Source organism: Cucurbita maxima, unplaced genomic scaffold (assembly GCF_002738345.1).
Source record: "Cucurbita maxima cultivar Rimu unplaced genomic scaffold, Cmax_1.0 Cma_Scf00011, whole genome shotgun sequence".
NCBI classification, from domain to species: domain Eukaryota; kingdom Viridiplantae; phylum Streptophyta; class Magnoliopsida; order Cucurbitales; family Cucurbitaceae; genus Cucurbita; species Cucurbita maxima.
Genome location: NW_019272027.1, coordinates 4645883 through 4661154, shown reverse-complemented (window position 1 = coordinate 4661154; position 15272 = coordinate 4645883). Strand labels below are relative to the sequence as shown.

Here is a 15272-nt window from a genome sequence, read left to right as displayed (position 1 = left end):
AAAAAAAAAAAAAAAAAAAAAAAAAAAAAAAAAAAAAAAAAAAAAAAAAAAGAAAAAAACTGAAGGCGTTCCAAATGGGCCTAACGACTTAACTCGATTGACGAAAAGTACAGAGGAAGATGGAGAAGAATAAATTGAAGGCGTACCGGAAGAAGAGGAGATAATCGACGACGGAGGTGGTGAGGAAAAGAAAATTACCTAAGAGAGAGAAGTGATGTAGTGGCCGTGGCAAAGGGGAAAGACTCCAATTAGGGTTTAGGAGTCATTTTGATTTTGGGCTTCAACCAAATGGGCCTAATAACGGAAAGCCCATTTAAAAACCCATACATTTTGTTAAAAAAATAAATAAATAATAATTGTCTTATTTGTTTTCTCGATGTGCAATGCTTCAATGACTTTTTTATTCTGTACATAATGGAATCGGTAATTAAATTTATTGATTTCTTTTAATCTAATTTCTAATTAATCAGTTGATTTTTAAAATTATAAATTTATGAGACAAGAAAATAAATTTAATGTTTATTAGATATTTCAAGTTTTTGGAATGTTTATAATAGGTTATTTTGAGAATTGATTGTGTTTATTGTAGAAATTATGTGTTGCTATTGATGGTTGTGAGAGTGTAAAAAAGAAGGGTAGATTTAGTTAGTACCCATTTTGTACCACGGGAATTTATATATTAATTTTCACCATACAAATTACAAATAGTTTTAACAAAACCCTATTAAAACAAAATTTGCGACAGTTACAAAAATTAACACCAATTACATAGTTTTAGAAAACACTTGCAAATAGCTGTCATATAACAAAGTTCACTACGAAATACATGAATCCGAAGAACAATTTGTAAAGCAACAGAAATGTAGACACCCAGCTCAGCTCAGCTCAGCTCATCCACATGAGTATTTGAGCAATTAAGATCAGAATAAAATTCCAAACTGGGGTACCAGTAATGAAATGTGATAGAAATTAAACAAAATGAACACGAGATTTATCTTAAGAATTGAAATTACTCCAGATATAGATTGAAAATAGATGCCAGCCTAAAGACTACATGATTTTCTATTCCACAAGTTCTTAAATTGAGGGGCAAAAAAGTTCAAACATCTATCCTTTGTCTTCTCCACAACTAACATCATAACACTTAAATAGGTTCAAAACAGGATGAAGAGCAAATCACAAGAGGAACACCTCAAAATCCAAGCTTGGTGCGGCGCCAGTGCCTTCGTTTCGCATTATACCTGCAGAATACATCAAAATGCCGCGTTACATTTAAAACTGATAAGAATAGAAATGATGAAATACGAATAAAAACTATAATAGAAGAGCTTAAGACCTGATGGTATTGTCGGTCCTCAAGCGGATCCAGTGAGGAATGGGCCTGTTCTGTCTCATCTTCTTGGCCAACTTCTTCTTGATTCTAAAGGTCTTGTGAGACGGCTGTGCACATTAAAGGAAACTCACATCACAAAACACAACCTCCCAAATCGATTTCAATCTGGGTAACTAAACAAATTACCAGAAGAAATTAAAAATAAAAAATCACTTCCCAAGTAAGAAACACTTGCCATCTTGGATATTCAAGAATCAGCCAACGACTGCACCCCTACAACTAATTACCTGAGCCATGAAGAACCATTATCAAGACATGATCCAAACGAACAAAATTAAAGAGCATTTAATTCAACATTGGAGTTTAAACTGAATAAAAGGGAAATTCATTGCGTGGGACTCTCAAGGATTCACCACATCTATGATATTCAAACGAACGTAGGATAACTAAATTTCGCATCCGCGTGCCAAAATTTTAGATATAAAAACACAAATAATGGAGAAAAAAATAGATAGATATCGTAAATTATCAATCATTGTAATAAATTTAGACCGGTACTTTCACTACAAAAAATTAAGGATTCATCCACTCAAAACCATTACATTTATTCCACACATAAGAACAATTCACAAAATAACAACAAATTGGTCCCTCGACTTGAAAAGTACATTCTGATTCTAAAACGCCTTAAAAAATATTCTAGCAAGCGCAGCGCACAAATTCTATATAGCATATTGGTTCCACAATAATCAGATTGGAGGTCGATTAAATCGAAATCTAAACAATCAAAACCTAATATCTATAAGGAAGAAACCCCATGTTCTCACTAAACTAATAGTTACAAGGCATGGAACTCGCAGATCTACAAAAATGTGTCGAAATCGCAAGCCAAACGATATCAAACCTAACGACTAATTATCTGAGGAACCTTAAGGAAATAATTCTCGGACTTCAGCGTTGTTTCGCTGACAAAAAAACCAAAAATATGAAAATTCGAAAATCAACTCATGTAAATTACAAGAGATTAAAGATATACCGAGGAAAAAGAACAGATATTCGATGACGGAGGAGAAATGAAGAAAGATTACCTGCGAGAGCAAGGTGAAGAAGCGGCCGTTCTAGTCGGTAAAGACCATGGATTAGGGTTTTAGGAGAATTTGTCGAGTTTGGGCTTCGAATAAATGGGCCCAATATTAGGGTTCATTGAAAATCAAATAAAAGCCCACAAGTATTTCAGCCTTTATATATATATATCTTTTTTTTTTTCTTTTTAATGTTCGATTTAATTATCATATAATAAATAATGTTAACCAGTAAATTAAATAAACAAAATTATGATTTAAAATTAAATCATAAATTACGAGACTTTATAACATAAATCTCAATAAAAGTTTCTCTATCGAGTAATTCGAAGAAAAAACAGATTAATTTCACTTATAACTCATTTTAGATTCTAATAAAAAATAAAATTGCATAAACTCCATTGTTGTTTGTAAATGTTGATCTAGTTGTAGAATTACTTACAAAGTATTTATAATACTCATTTAAAAAATAAAATTAATTAAAGACAAGAACGTCCTCGTTGTTCTCGTTGTCTATGTTTGCATATGCTGACTCATGTGGTCTTTATAGCATGCATGTTAGAACAATCCTATTTAATTCCGGTCTAGAAAAATGGGTTGATATAATCATTAAAATAAACTATCATCTAGCATATGCTTTTGAGCAAAGGAAAAATGTTCGTTCATCAATTTAAGCTACGATGCTAATTTAATGCTAACATCCTACGTTTATAAGGGTGTGAAAATCTCTCTCTAATATACTTGTTTTAAAAACTTTGAAAGATGTTCGAAAGGGAAACTTCAAAGAAGACAATATTTGCTAGCTTTGTTTGAGCTGTTACAAATGGTATCAAAGCAAGACGTCGTGCGATGCGCCAGCAAAGAGGTTGAGGCCTGAAGAGGGTGGACATGAGGCGGTGTGTCAGCAAGGACACTGAGTTCTGAAGAGAAGTGAATTGGAGGGTTCCACATCAATTGGAGAAAGGAAAGAGTGTCAGCAAGAACATTGGGCCCGAAAGGGGGTGGATTGTGAGATTCCATATCGGTTGGGAAGGAAAATGAAACTTTTTTTAAAGAGAAATCTCAAAGACCACATTGACTTCTAGCAGTTGGCTTAGCCATTTATACCAAAAGTGAAATAGGCAAAGTTGAGGGATGAAATAATAATTTAGGAAATTCCATTTTTGCCCCCAAGAGTTGGATGTCCTCATCCATGCTATTGATGTTGTCATGTTCCTTAAAGAAACAGACATCAAAATGTGGTCATCTTAACGACATCACCACCGTTTTTTCTTTCACCACCCAACACACAATAATACAAATATTAGAACCATTGGCTCTTACCATTCAAACTTCAAAAAAAAAAAAAAAAAAAAAAACCAGAAATCTCCACCCCTTTCCTCTTTGCTTTCTTCAACAATGAATTTGGATCTCTTGCCTCTAGATTGTTTTGCACATATCCTCTCCTTCGCCTCCGCTCGAGAAGCATGTCAGCTATCAATCATCTCAGAGACAATACGCTCAATGACTGATTCAGATGTTGTATGGGATAATTTTCTCCCATTTGATTGTGAAGAAGTTTTGTCGAGATTAGATACTCCGGTGATTTATCGTACGAAAAAGGAGTTATATTTCAAGCTATGTTGTCTCCATCATATGGATGGAGGTACGAAGGTACAAAAAAAAAAAAACACAGTTTCGATTTATTTGTTAATATGATCGATGATAAACGTTTTACTGTAAATGCAGATGTTTTATTTAGATAAAGAGACAGCTAAGAAATGTTATATTTTAGGAGCAAGGGAGCTTCAAATCCAATGGTCAAACAATCCTCTATATTGGTCTTGGAATAGTCAACCCTTCATAAAGTCAAGGTCTTTTCGGTCTCTTTGACCTCTCACACTTTTTTTAATATTAAAAAAAACATAAAATTAAAAATAAATTGTGAAAGCAGGTTTGATGAAGTTGCAGAATTGAGAACCATATGGTGGTTAGAAATAAAAGGCTTATTCAACGCCAAATTGCTTTCCCCCAAAACGCTTTACTCGGTCTATCTTTTGGTGAAGTTTGCAGACAGAGCTTATGGTTTAGACACTCATCCATCTCAAGCCTCGGTTCAACTCGACATGGTCCTATCTAAAAGAAAAGTGTATTTGAACAACAACGGTAGAGGGTCGAACAAAAATCGGGCTATCGTTAATGGAGGCGATGACCGAGAGGAAGGCATCGACGATTGGGTCGAGATTGAGTTAGGAGAGTTTTATGTTAATGATTTGGAAGATGGGGTTGTGGAGATGTGTTTGAAAGAAGTTGAGAGCCAACATTTGAGGGGTGGTCTTATTGTTGAGGGGATTCAACTAACACCTAAGATCAAACTCTAGCATGTAATCGCAATTACGGTAACGACCTTAGATTTTTTAGTAATCTAGAGTCGCTACGGTTTTTATAATGTAATCATTTTGTGTGGAAATAAGCGTTTAAAATTCATCATAAAACATAAACTTTAACTTAAAACACTGTCATGGACTTAGGTGTTAAAAAACATCCTTAGAATGATACAACGAAATATTAAATAAAATAAATAATGATTAAAATTAAAAACACAATATTCTAACCTAAGTCTAAGAAAATAAGTACAATTACCCTATGTGTGTCTCATGGTCGCGAATTACGATGTCGTCGTCAGCTGTGCAAAGATGCCTTGCTTTTACCTGAAATAGAAGTAGCACGTGGTTTGAGTATTTTAAGAAATACTTAGTAAGTGACCTCACTATTGAGGTTAGATGCAAACACACACAATCATGAGTGAGATCTATCATATCAGTCTATATTTCTTAGGCGGCTATCCTAAACGGGCTAATTGGATGTATAATTATTGTTCTACACACAGTTCACACGTGCGAGTATGAACCCACTAGTCAATTCGCACACCTCCTGGGCCTCTTTTTTGTCGAGCGAGCATTCTCTAGTAGATGTTGATGTCGGAGACCTGTTAGGAATAGCGACCGTCGTAGCAGCATTATGATAGACAATTGTTTGAAAATTGTTTTTATATGTCAAAGGTCTTATGAATTCTCCCTATTCAACGAAGAGACAATTGTTTGATTGTGCACGACGTATTGGCTTGGCTCCGCATGATGATTTTGCACCCTCGCTTGCGATGAGTGAGAATAGTCGATAGTCGCCCAAGCTCGTTTTAGCATACGACGTATGAGTGGTGATTTGGTTGTTTGGGTCTATAGGCTTGACATTAAACTGCTGGCATCAGCTCCTCCTCATTGATGTTTCCCAAAGTATTTTGAGTGACTATAGTTCTTTGGTTCTTGCATAGATTACCACACTGGGTGCATCATAAGTCTTGTTAGTCCCTTTCTATTAGCACCCCTCATTGGGTGCATGATGAATTTAGAAGCCCGCTTTGCGTATTGCTTCAACCTTTGAATGGCTTGTCACAAAACGCGTCTTGGTTGCTTGCACTGTCGAATGTCGTGCATTTGGTGGCATGATGTGCTTGGGAGACTCCTCGAACATGTTGCCTACGTATTGCTAAATGAGGATGAATGGATGACGCTTGCTCCTGCATTGCCCCTATTATTGCCTCTCTCACACTCTCTTGGGAGGGGGAGACAGTGAATTGTGGTGGCAAGTGGGTTACAACGTCGTGTCGGAATGCTACCTTGTTCATCCTGATAGTAGTCATATGCTTGTCTTAAATATTAAGTCATGCATGTATAAAAATGAACTAATTCAAACTATGAAACTTTGAATGACTCATTAAATCAATTATAGTTTGTTTGATAGTATTTGCTACTCGAATAACCATAGTAATTTTAAAGCTAATACGTGAAACTTCAAACCTTGATTTCTTGAAGGGATGATGGGCTAAGCCCATTGCTCTGATGATTCATGATAACTCGACAAATTGCACGACCATCGTGTCGACAACGCATTATTCAAATTTCTGCCCTATCAACTTTTGATGATAGGATAGTGGCCTACATTGGTGGTGACGGGTGACGGAGAATTAGGGTTCGACTTCGAAGAAGGAGCTTGAGAAACGACAACTAAATCAAAGAAACGCAACAGACGCGCAAATTACCCAATCCTGACACGGGGAGGTAGTGACAATAAATAACAATACCGGGCTCTTTGAATCTAGTAATTGGAATGAGTACAACCTTAATGCCTTAACGATGATTAATTGGAGGACAAGTTTGGTGCCAGCCGCTGCAGTAGTTCCAGTTCCAATAATCTATATTTAAGTTGTTGCAGTTAAAAAGCTCGTAGTTTGACCGTGGATTGGGTCGGTCGGTTTGTCTATGGTGAGCATTGGTTGGCTCGTCCCTTCTGTCGGCGATGCGCTCCTAGCCTTAACTGACTGGGTCGAGCCTCCGACGTTGTTGCTTTGAAGAAATTAGAGTGCTCAAAACAAATCTACGCTTTGTATACAATAGTTTGAGATAACATCATAGGATTTTGATCTTATTCTATTGGCCTTCGGGATTGAAATAATGATTAATAGGGACGGTCAGGGGCATTCATATTTTATAGTCAGAGGTTAAATTCTTTTATTTATGAAAGACGAACAACTGTAAAGCATTTGCCAAGCATATTTTCATTAATAAAAAACAAAAGCTTGAGGCTTGAAGACGATCAGATACCGTCGTAGTCTCAATCATAAACGATGCCGACCAGAAATTGGAGGATTTTTCTATAAGGACTCACCAGAACCTTATGAGAAATCAAAGTTTTTGGGTTATGGGGGAGTATGGTCGCAAGGTTGAAACTTAAAGGAATTGATAGAATGACGCCACAAGGACTGGAGCCTACTGCTTAATTTGACTCAACATGGGGAAACTTACCAGGTGCAGGCATAATAAGGATTGACAGGCTGAGAACACTTTCTTGGTTCTATGGGTGGTGGTGCATGGTCGTTCTTAGTTGGTGGAGCGATTTGTCTAGTTAATTTCGTTAATAAACGAGACCTCAACTTGCTAACTAGCTATGCGGAGGAATCCCTCTACGACCAGCTTCAGGACTATGGCCGCTTAGGCCAAGGAAGTTTGAGACAATAATAGGTCTACCCTTAGATATTCTAGACTGCACGCGTGCTACACTGATGTATTCAACGAGTCTATAGCCTTGGCCAATAGGTCCATGTAATCTTTGAAATTTCATCGTGATGGGGATAGATCATTGCAATTATTGGTCGTCAACGAGAAAATCCTAGTAAGCGTGAGTCATCAGCTCACGTTGACTCTGTCCTTGCCCTTTGTACACACCGCTTGTCGCTCCTACTACTTGAATGTTTTGGTGAAGTATTTGGATCGTTGTGACGTGGGAGGTTCGCTGCCCACGACATCGTAAGAAGTCCACTGAACCTTGTCATTTAGAGGAAGGAGAAGTAGTAACAATATTTCTACAGGTGAACCTGCAGAAGAACCATTGTTGATGCCTAAACATCAAATGACCCTTGAACGCATTTACAAACTTTTGTGTTGGGTGGAGCATTCATGCCCCCTCTTGTAACGACCCTAAATTTTCACATATCTAGAGTTGCCACTAACGTCTCATGTTTATCTCTAATGCAGAATATAAATCTAAGAATGCTCATCTTTATTAGCGAAAAATTTAAAACTTCAAAATACGTTCAAACATTAGAAAACACTACCGGACTTACGTGTTTCAAACATCATGCTAGAGTTCAAAATAAGATAAAAACAATTATAAATTAAATAATTTAAATGAATGAAATGCAAACGTCCTATCCTAACCAAGACTAGGAATTTTAAATATGCAACTATCCTATGCACGCGCCATAGTCTCTGATCACGATGCCGACGTCAACCGTACATGGGCGCCTTGTCTTTACTTGAAAAAAACAATATGGGTCATGCTAATGCAAACACATGCAATCATTCATTAGGGACCTATCTCTAATAATCTTAAGGGTGACCTCCAGTATCGGACAAATTGGATGTGTAGTACTTACCTACACACGACTCACACGTGCGAGTGTGAATCCCCAGGGCGCTCGCACACCCCCTGGACCCTCTGGTCAAACTAATCTGTAATGACGTCCGGAGGTCAGCGGAACCCCATAGTGTCATGCACCTCATGAACACCCTCATATGTGTGCATTCGCACCTGTGCGCATTCACGCTCATCATATGGTGTGCGCCCTCACTCATCATCTCTAGGGGAAGTAGCCCTATGCTTATGAACATACAATATGCATGAGGTCCCTCTAAGTCCAATTATACATCTCGTCTAACACAACCCTCTAGTCTCATCTCTTGGTTACACTATGTAACACGTGCTTGCAGATATTTACATTAATATCATTTTTATACTCTCAGGGTTGTGTCCTATGTCGATCTAACGACATGATGCAATATGAAAAATAACATCATAAGGCATGTTGAACATGGAAAACATCATCATGTTAATACTATCAACATGCATACATCATACTCATCATAGAAGCCATTAAGTGCATCAAATATAACATGTATGTCATGCAGCGAAACATAAATAGCGTACATTTAACAAACATCACAACACAACATCATACACACGCATCATCATAATTCAAACAATCTTTAGCCTATCCTATAGTAAGGTCACTTACTTGGTTAGCCTTGGCCGAAGTACTCCCTAAATAGCTAAACATAAGCTCCCGTTCTGTGAGAGCTGCTTCCTACGTTGCTGGGGTTTGATTCATATCACACTGTTCACCACTTTCCATTAGTATTTCACAATTAATTTACCTATAATTAAATGAATGTGAAATACAGCTCTAAAATGGCCTCGGATACCTTAATTAGGGCCGAAAACAGAACCGGGAGGGTCGAAACAGTGGAAACCGGGCTAAAAACAGGTGAGCGGATCCGAACAGCCGCTGGGAGACGCCGGAGCGTCACCGGAGGGAGCCCGAGCCGAGCCGAGGGACCGCCTGTGCCGCTGTGTGACACGTGGCAAAAATAGAGAGAGCCACGTCGTGCGGTAGCGTCGGGTCGAATCGCGGGTCACAATCCGGTTCGGGTCATGGTCTGGGTCACGGGCTGCGGAAGGATACTGGGCCAAGACTAATTGTTGGGCCTCTGCTTACTGGGTTGGGCCTCAAGTGTTTGGGTTGCAGGCCGCCTCGATTGGACCGTGGGTCTGGTCTCGGGTTGGTTCAACTAAATCGTAGATTTTGGGCTGGTTTGAGGTTTGGGCTGCTGTAGTTGGGCTGGACCGAAGGCAGAGGCCGAGGGAAAGAATGGGCTAGCTCTCTCGGGTTTTGGGTTCGGGTTGACCCAGATCCGTGGATCTCGTCTTCCTTACCCGACTTCGGCCTATTTCCGGTGAGTTTTCTCTCTCCTTCCCGCAGCGTTTCCGTTGCCGATTTCGATCTCTTTCTTTCTTTTCCTCTTTATTTGTCGTCCTTCTTTCTTTTCTGGGAGTTTTTCGGCCTAAAAGTTCCTATGCATGAGTGGAGCGAAACTAGAAGAAACTCTAGTGGAGGCCTGCAGCGATACTGGCGTGCAAATTGTTCGTTTGACTTGGGTATAAGGATGAAAGACTAATCGAACCATCTAGTTTCCTCCGAAGTTTCCCTCAGGAGAGATGAAGTCCACGAGCGAGTTTTATCAGGTAAATCCAATGATTAGAAGCATTTGGGGCATAATATCCTCAACCAATTCTCAAACTTTAAACACCCAAGGGAAAACAACATAATTGGTGGTGGAAATCGAATGGTGCCAACAACTGTGAATGTTTGATTAATTCACCACACCTAAATGGTGTGAAAGTTATCTTATTTATAATCAAATAAATTCCAAGGATATGGAAATAGTAATAAATGGAAATAACAATAAATGTAAAGATACCTATGATAATAAAGCAAATATTAGATATTTGCCTTATAATAAAATATCAAATATAATATATATGGTAAACTATAATTTATTACTAAATATTCTTAACACCCCACCGCAAGCTAAGCGTCGGATTTAAACGAACATGAAGCTTGAATCTGAAAAATTCAAAGAGGTTGAGAAACACTTTTCATGAAGATGCTAACAATCCGGTTCTTGGCCATAAAAAATTGCAGAGGGATCGCCGCTCAGCGGCGATGCTGCCTTGTCTTCGGCGAGAATATGTCTAACCCATGAAGAGGGATTGTCGCTTAGCGACGATGCTGCCTTGGCTCTGGTGAGAATATTTCTAACCCCAAGAAGTAGAAGGGGAAACCTAGAGCAAGGGACAAAGACAATGTTGAAGCCGGAAGATTCGCCACATTGGGCGAAGGAGCCAATTTTGGCGAGAAGGGCAGTTTGAAGAGTCGCCTCATCGGGCGAAGAAGCCAATTTTGGCAGGAAGGGCGGCGGCAACTTGGTTGGCGAATAGGCCAGTGCGGCACCCAGATTCCGAAGGTAAATCTCTGCAAAAGGTTGATAGGTTTAGGTTAGGGTTTATGTGAAGGATGAAGGTTGATTGGGAAGAAAATGAGAGAGACTATATTGGCCAAGGAGAAAACCGATTGGGTTGGAAAAGGTGAGGTTGTATGTACAGAGTATGACGAAAGGTGATTTGGAGGTCAATAGGGTGGAGCCGAAGAGCAATCAATCGGCTCCAACTATGGCAGCCATGAAGACTGCACCTGCGGCGTCAAAACCAGCAGGGGTGGTGGAGAAGAAGATTAGAGGATTCAAAAGCCATTGAAAAGAAAGGATCGGGGTTGTTAAACCGAGAGGGCTCTGATACCATGTGAATGTTTGATTAATCCACCACACCTAAATGGTGTGAAAGTTATCTTATTTATAATCAAATAAATTACAAGGATATGGAAATAGTAATAAATGGAAATAACAATAAATGGAAAGATACCTATGATAATAAAGCAAATATTAGATATTTGCCTTATAATAAAATATCAAATATAATATATATGGTAAACTATAATTTATTACTAAATATTCTTTCTTTCTTTTCCTCTTTATTTGTCGTCCTTCTTTCTTTTCTGGGAGTTTTTCGGCCTAAAAGTTCCTATGCATGAGTGGAGCGAAACTAGAAGAAACTCTAGTGGAGGCCTGCAGCGATACTGGCGTGCAAATTGTTCGTTTGACTTGGGTATAAGGATGAAAGACTAATCGAACCATCTAGTTCCCTCCGAAGTTTCCCTCAGGAGAGATGAAGTCCACGAGCGAGTTTTATGAGGTAAATCCAATAATTAGAAGCATTTGGGGCATAATATCCTCAACCAATTCTCAAACTTTAAACACCCAAGGGAAAACAACATAATTGGTGGTGGAAATCGAATGGTGCCAACAACAATCCATCATGAGAAGAGACCAGCCAAGACGATGAAGTGATAGTGTGTTGGATTCATTTCTCTAAATCAGATGCGTGCACTTCAGCCAAAATGCCATCAGGCATCAATAAAAAAATGTGAGACAGAGACGTTGACATAGACGATCGCACAATTCAACTATATTCATCGGGTTGTATGCACTTGTAATTTTTGTGACATTTTCTTAAAAAACTATAAACAACCACCAATAATATTACGATTGATGATAAGGGTGTACATGGGCCAAGTTGGGTTGGGTTGGTTTAGGGGATTTTTTTGACAACCTAACCCAAAAATTTTCACAATCGAACCGAACACTCTGTTTTTGGGTTGAGTTGTTGGTTGTCAATTTTTATTTTAAAGTGTTATTTATTCACAATTTATAATTATTCGAATACAATCATATATAAGATTTAACAAATACAAAAAAAAAAAACAACACGAGAAAATTGTAACATAGTTCAACATTATCATAAAAGTTCAAAACCGACATTTCTTGAAAATTGGTTAAATAAGAAAAATAGAATGATAATAAATGATTAATTTAAAAATATTGTATATACCAAGAATAAAAATTCCAAAAAATATTTTAATTGATATATGCATAAAAATAGAAAGCCCTCCACTAATAAAAAAAATAAAAATAATAGATAATAAATATATTAGAATTTAAAATTACTTGTCTTAGTTTAATAATAAAATCTTTAAATATATGTGAACAAATTTAATTTTGGTGTTAAAAGAATTCCTAAAATAATCTAGAACTTAAATAACTCTTAAAATAATCCAAAATTATCTAATAAGTGCTATGCTATGTGTTGAACCAAAACATTTGAATTTTTAGAATCCGTAAAATAAAAACCTAGATAATTAATAGTTATATGTTAAAAAGTTAAATAAAAATAAGAAATTAAAAATAATAAAATAATATAAAAAAAATTAAACAAAATAATAAAAAGAAATATGTATTTTGTGTGACAATACCATCCTAACAAACCCATTAATACAAATGAATTATTAATATATTTTATATAGTTTTATTTTCCACGAACTCAATTTAGGTTCAGAAAAAATGAACTCAACCCTATCGGAAATGCTAATCCAACCCAACCCAACTCTTATAGTTCGGGTTGAGTTGGTCCTGGTTGTTGGGTTGAACTTACCCCTAACCCCTAAATGGGTGAAGTCAATTGGATCCGAATTTTTCCGACCCGTATGCTCATTTTCTACTCTCGGCCCATATTGCAAGCAACATCTCAAATTAGGGTTACAATTTCGTCGCCGCTAAACCCTTGGCCTCCTTCGCCTCCATAAATATCCACCGACGTTCTTCATCTTCTTCACCTTTTTGTGGCTGAATTCGTCCATGGTTCTAAATTCTCCGATATCCGTCCCAGCAGTTTCTTTTCGTATTGTTTCAGTTTGTATGGTTAGGGTTTAATTTTGGTTATTGAAGTTCATCCATGAATATTCCGATGAAGAAGCTCTCCCAAAATTGATAGGAAGTGCCGTATGACACTCCAAACCGCAGCGAGAAGCCATTGATACGACTGTTGGCTCCCATCAGGCAGTGAACTCCGACGCCGATTCGTTTCTACCCTGGAGCGGTCTGGTTGTTGGATCGTTTTGCTGTCCGGGAATTCTTAGCCGTTTTCCGTGATTCTCCTGTGTGGTTGATTTGAAACGGGTCTCTGAGGATTTTGAGGTATTCTTTCTTCTTTTTCTTGATTCGGTTCGATGCCACGTCGTCGAGAGCTCAATGGCGGTGACCAACGATGCTATGATTGAACCAAAAGTAAAATTTTCACATCTTGATAGGAATCTGTTCAATCTTTTTCCATAGATTTACAGAGCCGTTTTGTGTGATTACAATTTTTTTAAAGAAAATTTCAATCTCATCATCTTGATAGGAATCAATACTTTTTCCCAGATCTGAGACATTTTTTTATTTGATTTCGAAAGCCAATGATGATTTGTTCTTTTAGTTGGAATTACCGGCTGAATTTTCTTGATGTCAAATAGACTGCTATCTGAGGCTTCGAAAATTTTCAGTTATTTTATTTCATAAGAATCCTAAAATATCGCCATCAAATTTTTCGTCTGGAGCTTCTTTATGCAAAATAATTAGCTCCAGATGCAACCATTTATGTTTTGAAATTTTATTATTTTGATCTTAACTGCGTTTCAATTTTGATTATTTTGGGACCAAATATTTGTGCTACATTGAAAGACTATTTACAAAGTAGTAAATTCCTTGGAAGCCAAAACAACGTCGAAATTCAAAGATTAAATTCTACAAAATAATGCCTAAAATTATTGGTTGCTTGTTCCTCCACCACAAATACGATAGTATTGTAATAATTGTACATCTTGAAAATAGTCATTTAAAGATTGTTTTACACTGATCTGCCAAATCTGGTACTAACTTTGTTAGTATCCAAGAAGCATATGAATAGGGGTAATGATCAAGACAACAGTAGTCGGCATTTGTACTTCCAAAAATGTTTGAAGACCGAAAGTTGGGTCTTGAAGATGATCAGATATTGTTCTAATCTCCGACGATAAATTATGTTCCCTGATATGGATGGATGTTGTTTTAGACTTCACCAATATTGGAGAATGAGAATCGTTATGGTTTGGATTGACAGATGTTCGGGTGCTACATGGTTAGGCCCTTGTTGTTAATTAATGTTTGAGCTAATTTCTGACTTCTAAATGTTAATTATGTTTGAATTATAGAGTGAGATTGAAAGTGCGGTCGTTTAAATATGATACTGATACTAATACTTAAAAGAAATAAACGAAGATACAAACGGAAAATTTAAACAATATAAATTAACTAAATTAAAATATACTGTTAATCATTGGGAAAATGTAAACAATATAAACTAAAAAAACTAACTTCAAATTCTATGATTGGAAAAATATAAACAATATAAACTAAAACTAAAAAAACTAACCTCTGATTCTTGCTCTACTAGAAAAAAATATAGTTAAATTTTAACATAAAAATATTAACTTATTTGAAAATAAGAATATGAACTTAGAAAATAAGATAAATAATCAAATTCTAACTTGATTGGGAAAATATAAATTAACTAATCTTCAAAAATAAGATAAAATTTACTTGGATCATATATTTTCTAATTAATTATTATATTATATTTTTCAAATATTATATTTTAATATTAATTCGTGTTTGAACCAACCTTATCACGTCTGCTTTTCTTATACTGTGATTGTAATTAAAATAATAATAATAATTGAAATAAAAAAGAAAAAAAGAGTGACCAGAAAGAACAAATTTATACTATGGATCCTCCCTTTAGCTCTCGGAGAGGGAGGGTTAAGGATTGGAGCTTCTCCTCTCGGAAAAGCATGAAAAAAATGGTTCGAATGGTACGATTCCTCCATCACGATCTTGTAGTCCTTTATTATCTTTATAGACCAAGAACTACCAGAGAGAACCATACCATTTGAGTTTTTTTTTTTTTTTTTTTTTTTTTTTTTTTTTTTTTTTTTTTTTTTTTTTTTTTTTTTT

At 36.6% G+C, this 15272-nt stretch overlaps 3 protein-coding genes, 1 long non-coding RNA gene and 3 other non-coding genes across 11 annotated transcripts in view; 5 read left to right on the top strand and 2 right to left on the bottom strand.

The window, feature by feature from the left end:
* LOC111486412 (eukaryotic translation initiation factor 3 subunit A-like) overlaps positions 1 to 236 on the bottom strand; it is an 8469-nt gene extending 8233 nt beyond the window's left edge. Inside the window, exon 1 of one of the 3 annotated variants that reach the window (XM_023133536.1) lies at positions 147 to 236. The gene's annotated coding sequence lies outside the window, so the exon portion shown is untranslated. Of the gene's footprint in view, positions 1 to 93; positions 116 to 146 lie in introns of those variants that run through there. The other 2 variants (XM_023133537.1, XM_023133538.1) reach the window with 2 other exon arrangements.
* Positions 237 to 745: 509 nt separating this feature from the next.
* LOC111486539 (60S ribosomal protein L39) lies at positions 746 to 2485 on the bottom strand. Of its 3 annotated transcripts, XM_023133730.1 has the most exons (5): positions 2422 to 2485; positions 1569 to 1620; positions 1337 to 1440; positions 1192 to 1241; positions 746 to 957 (listed from the first exon to the last, which is right to left on the bottom strand). In XM_023133730.1, exons 2-4 carry the CDS (start codon positions 1569 to 1571, stop codon positions 1193 to 1195), a joined length of 156 nt encoding a protein of 51 aa, XP_022989498.1. In that variant the 5' UTR covers positions 1572 to 1620; positions 2422 to 2485; the 3' UTR covers positions 746 to 957; position 1192. The 3 variants fall into 3 exon arrangements, with proteins under 3 accessions (XP_022989498.1, XP_022989496.1, XP_022989497.1); XM_023133728.1 differs by lacking the exon at positions 746 to 957 and having other exon boundaries at positions 973 to 1241; positions 2422 to 2484; XM_023133729.1 differs by lacking the exon at positions 746 to 957 and having other exon boundaries at positions 973 to 1241; positions 2370 to 2449.
* A 1289-nt stretch (positions 2486 to 3774) lies between these two features.
* Positions 3775 to 4856, top strand: LOC111486502 (F-box protein At2g02240-like). Its single transcript, XM_023133684.1, has 3 exons — positions 3775 to 4068; positions 4144 to 4268; positions 4349 to 4856. The coding sequence occupies exons 1-3, from the start codon at positions 3814 to 3816 to the stop codon at positions 4773 to 4775; spliced, it is 807 nt and encodes a 268-aa protein (XP_022989452.1). The 5' UTR covers positions 3775 to 3813; the 3' UTR covers positions 4776 to 4856.
* An 8139-nt stretch (positions 4857 to 12995) lies between these two features.
* LOC111486543 lies at positions 12996 to 14378 on the top strand. The gene is made up of 2 exons (XR_002718892.1): positions 12996 to 13436; positions 14188 to 14378. It is a non-coding gene; the product is annotated as an uncharacterized LOC111486543 (long non-coding RNA).
* LOC111486770 lies at positions 13202 to 13269 on the top strand. The gene has a single exon (XR_002718950.1). It is a non-coding gene; the product is annotated as a small nucleolar RNA U49 (small nucleolar RNA).
* Positions 13463 to 13605, top strand: LOC111486769. Its single transcript, XR_002718949.1, has one exon. It is a non-coding gene; the product is annotated as a small nucleolar RNA snoR2/U65 (small nucleolar RNA).
* LOC111486765 lies at positions 13691 to 13773 on the top strand. Its single transcript, XR_002718945.1, has one exon. It is a non-coding gene; the product is annotated as a small nucleolar RNA snoR77Y (small nucleolar RNA).
* Positions 14379 to 15272: the final 894 nt, after the last annotated feature.

Bases quoted from the DNA above. Each gene is read 5' to 3' on its own strand.
- LOC111486539 (XM_023133730.1), bottom strand. The intron at 1,242-1,336 runs GTCTTAAGCTCT...TGTATTCTGCAG, and splicing joins AGGACCGACAATACCATCAG to GTATAATGCGAAACGAAGGC.
- LOC111486502 (XM_023133684.1), top strand. From the start codon at position 3,814: ATGAATTTGGATCTCTTGCCTCTAGATTGTTTTGCACATATCCTCTCC. The intron at 4,069-4,143 runs GTACAAAAAAAA...CTGTAAATGCAG, and splicing joins ATATGGATGGAGGTACGAAG to ATGTTTTATTTAGATAAAGA. The intron at 4,269-4,348 runs GTCTTTTCGGTC...TTGTGAAAGCAG, and splicing joins CAACCCTTCATAAAGTCAAG to GTTTGATGAAGTTGCAGAAT.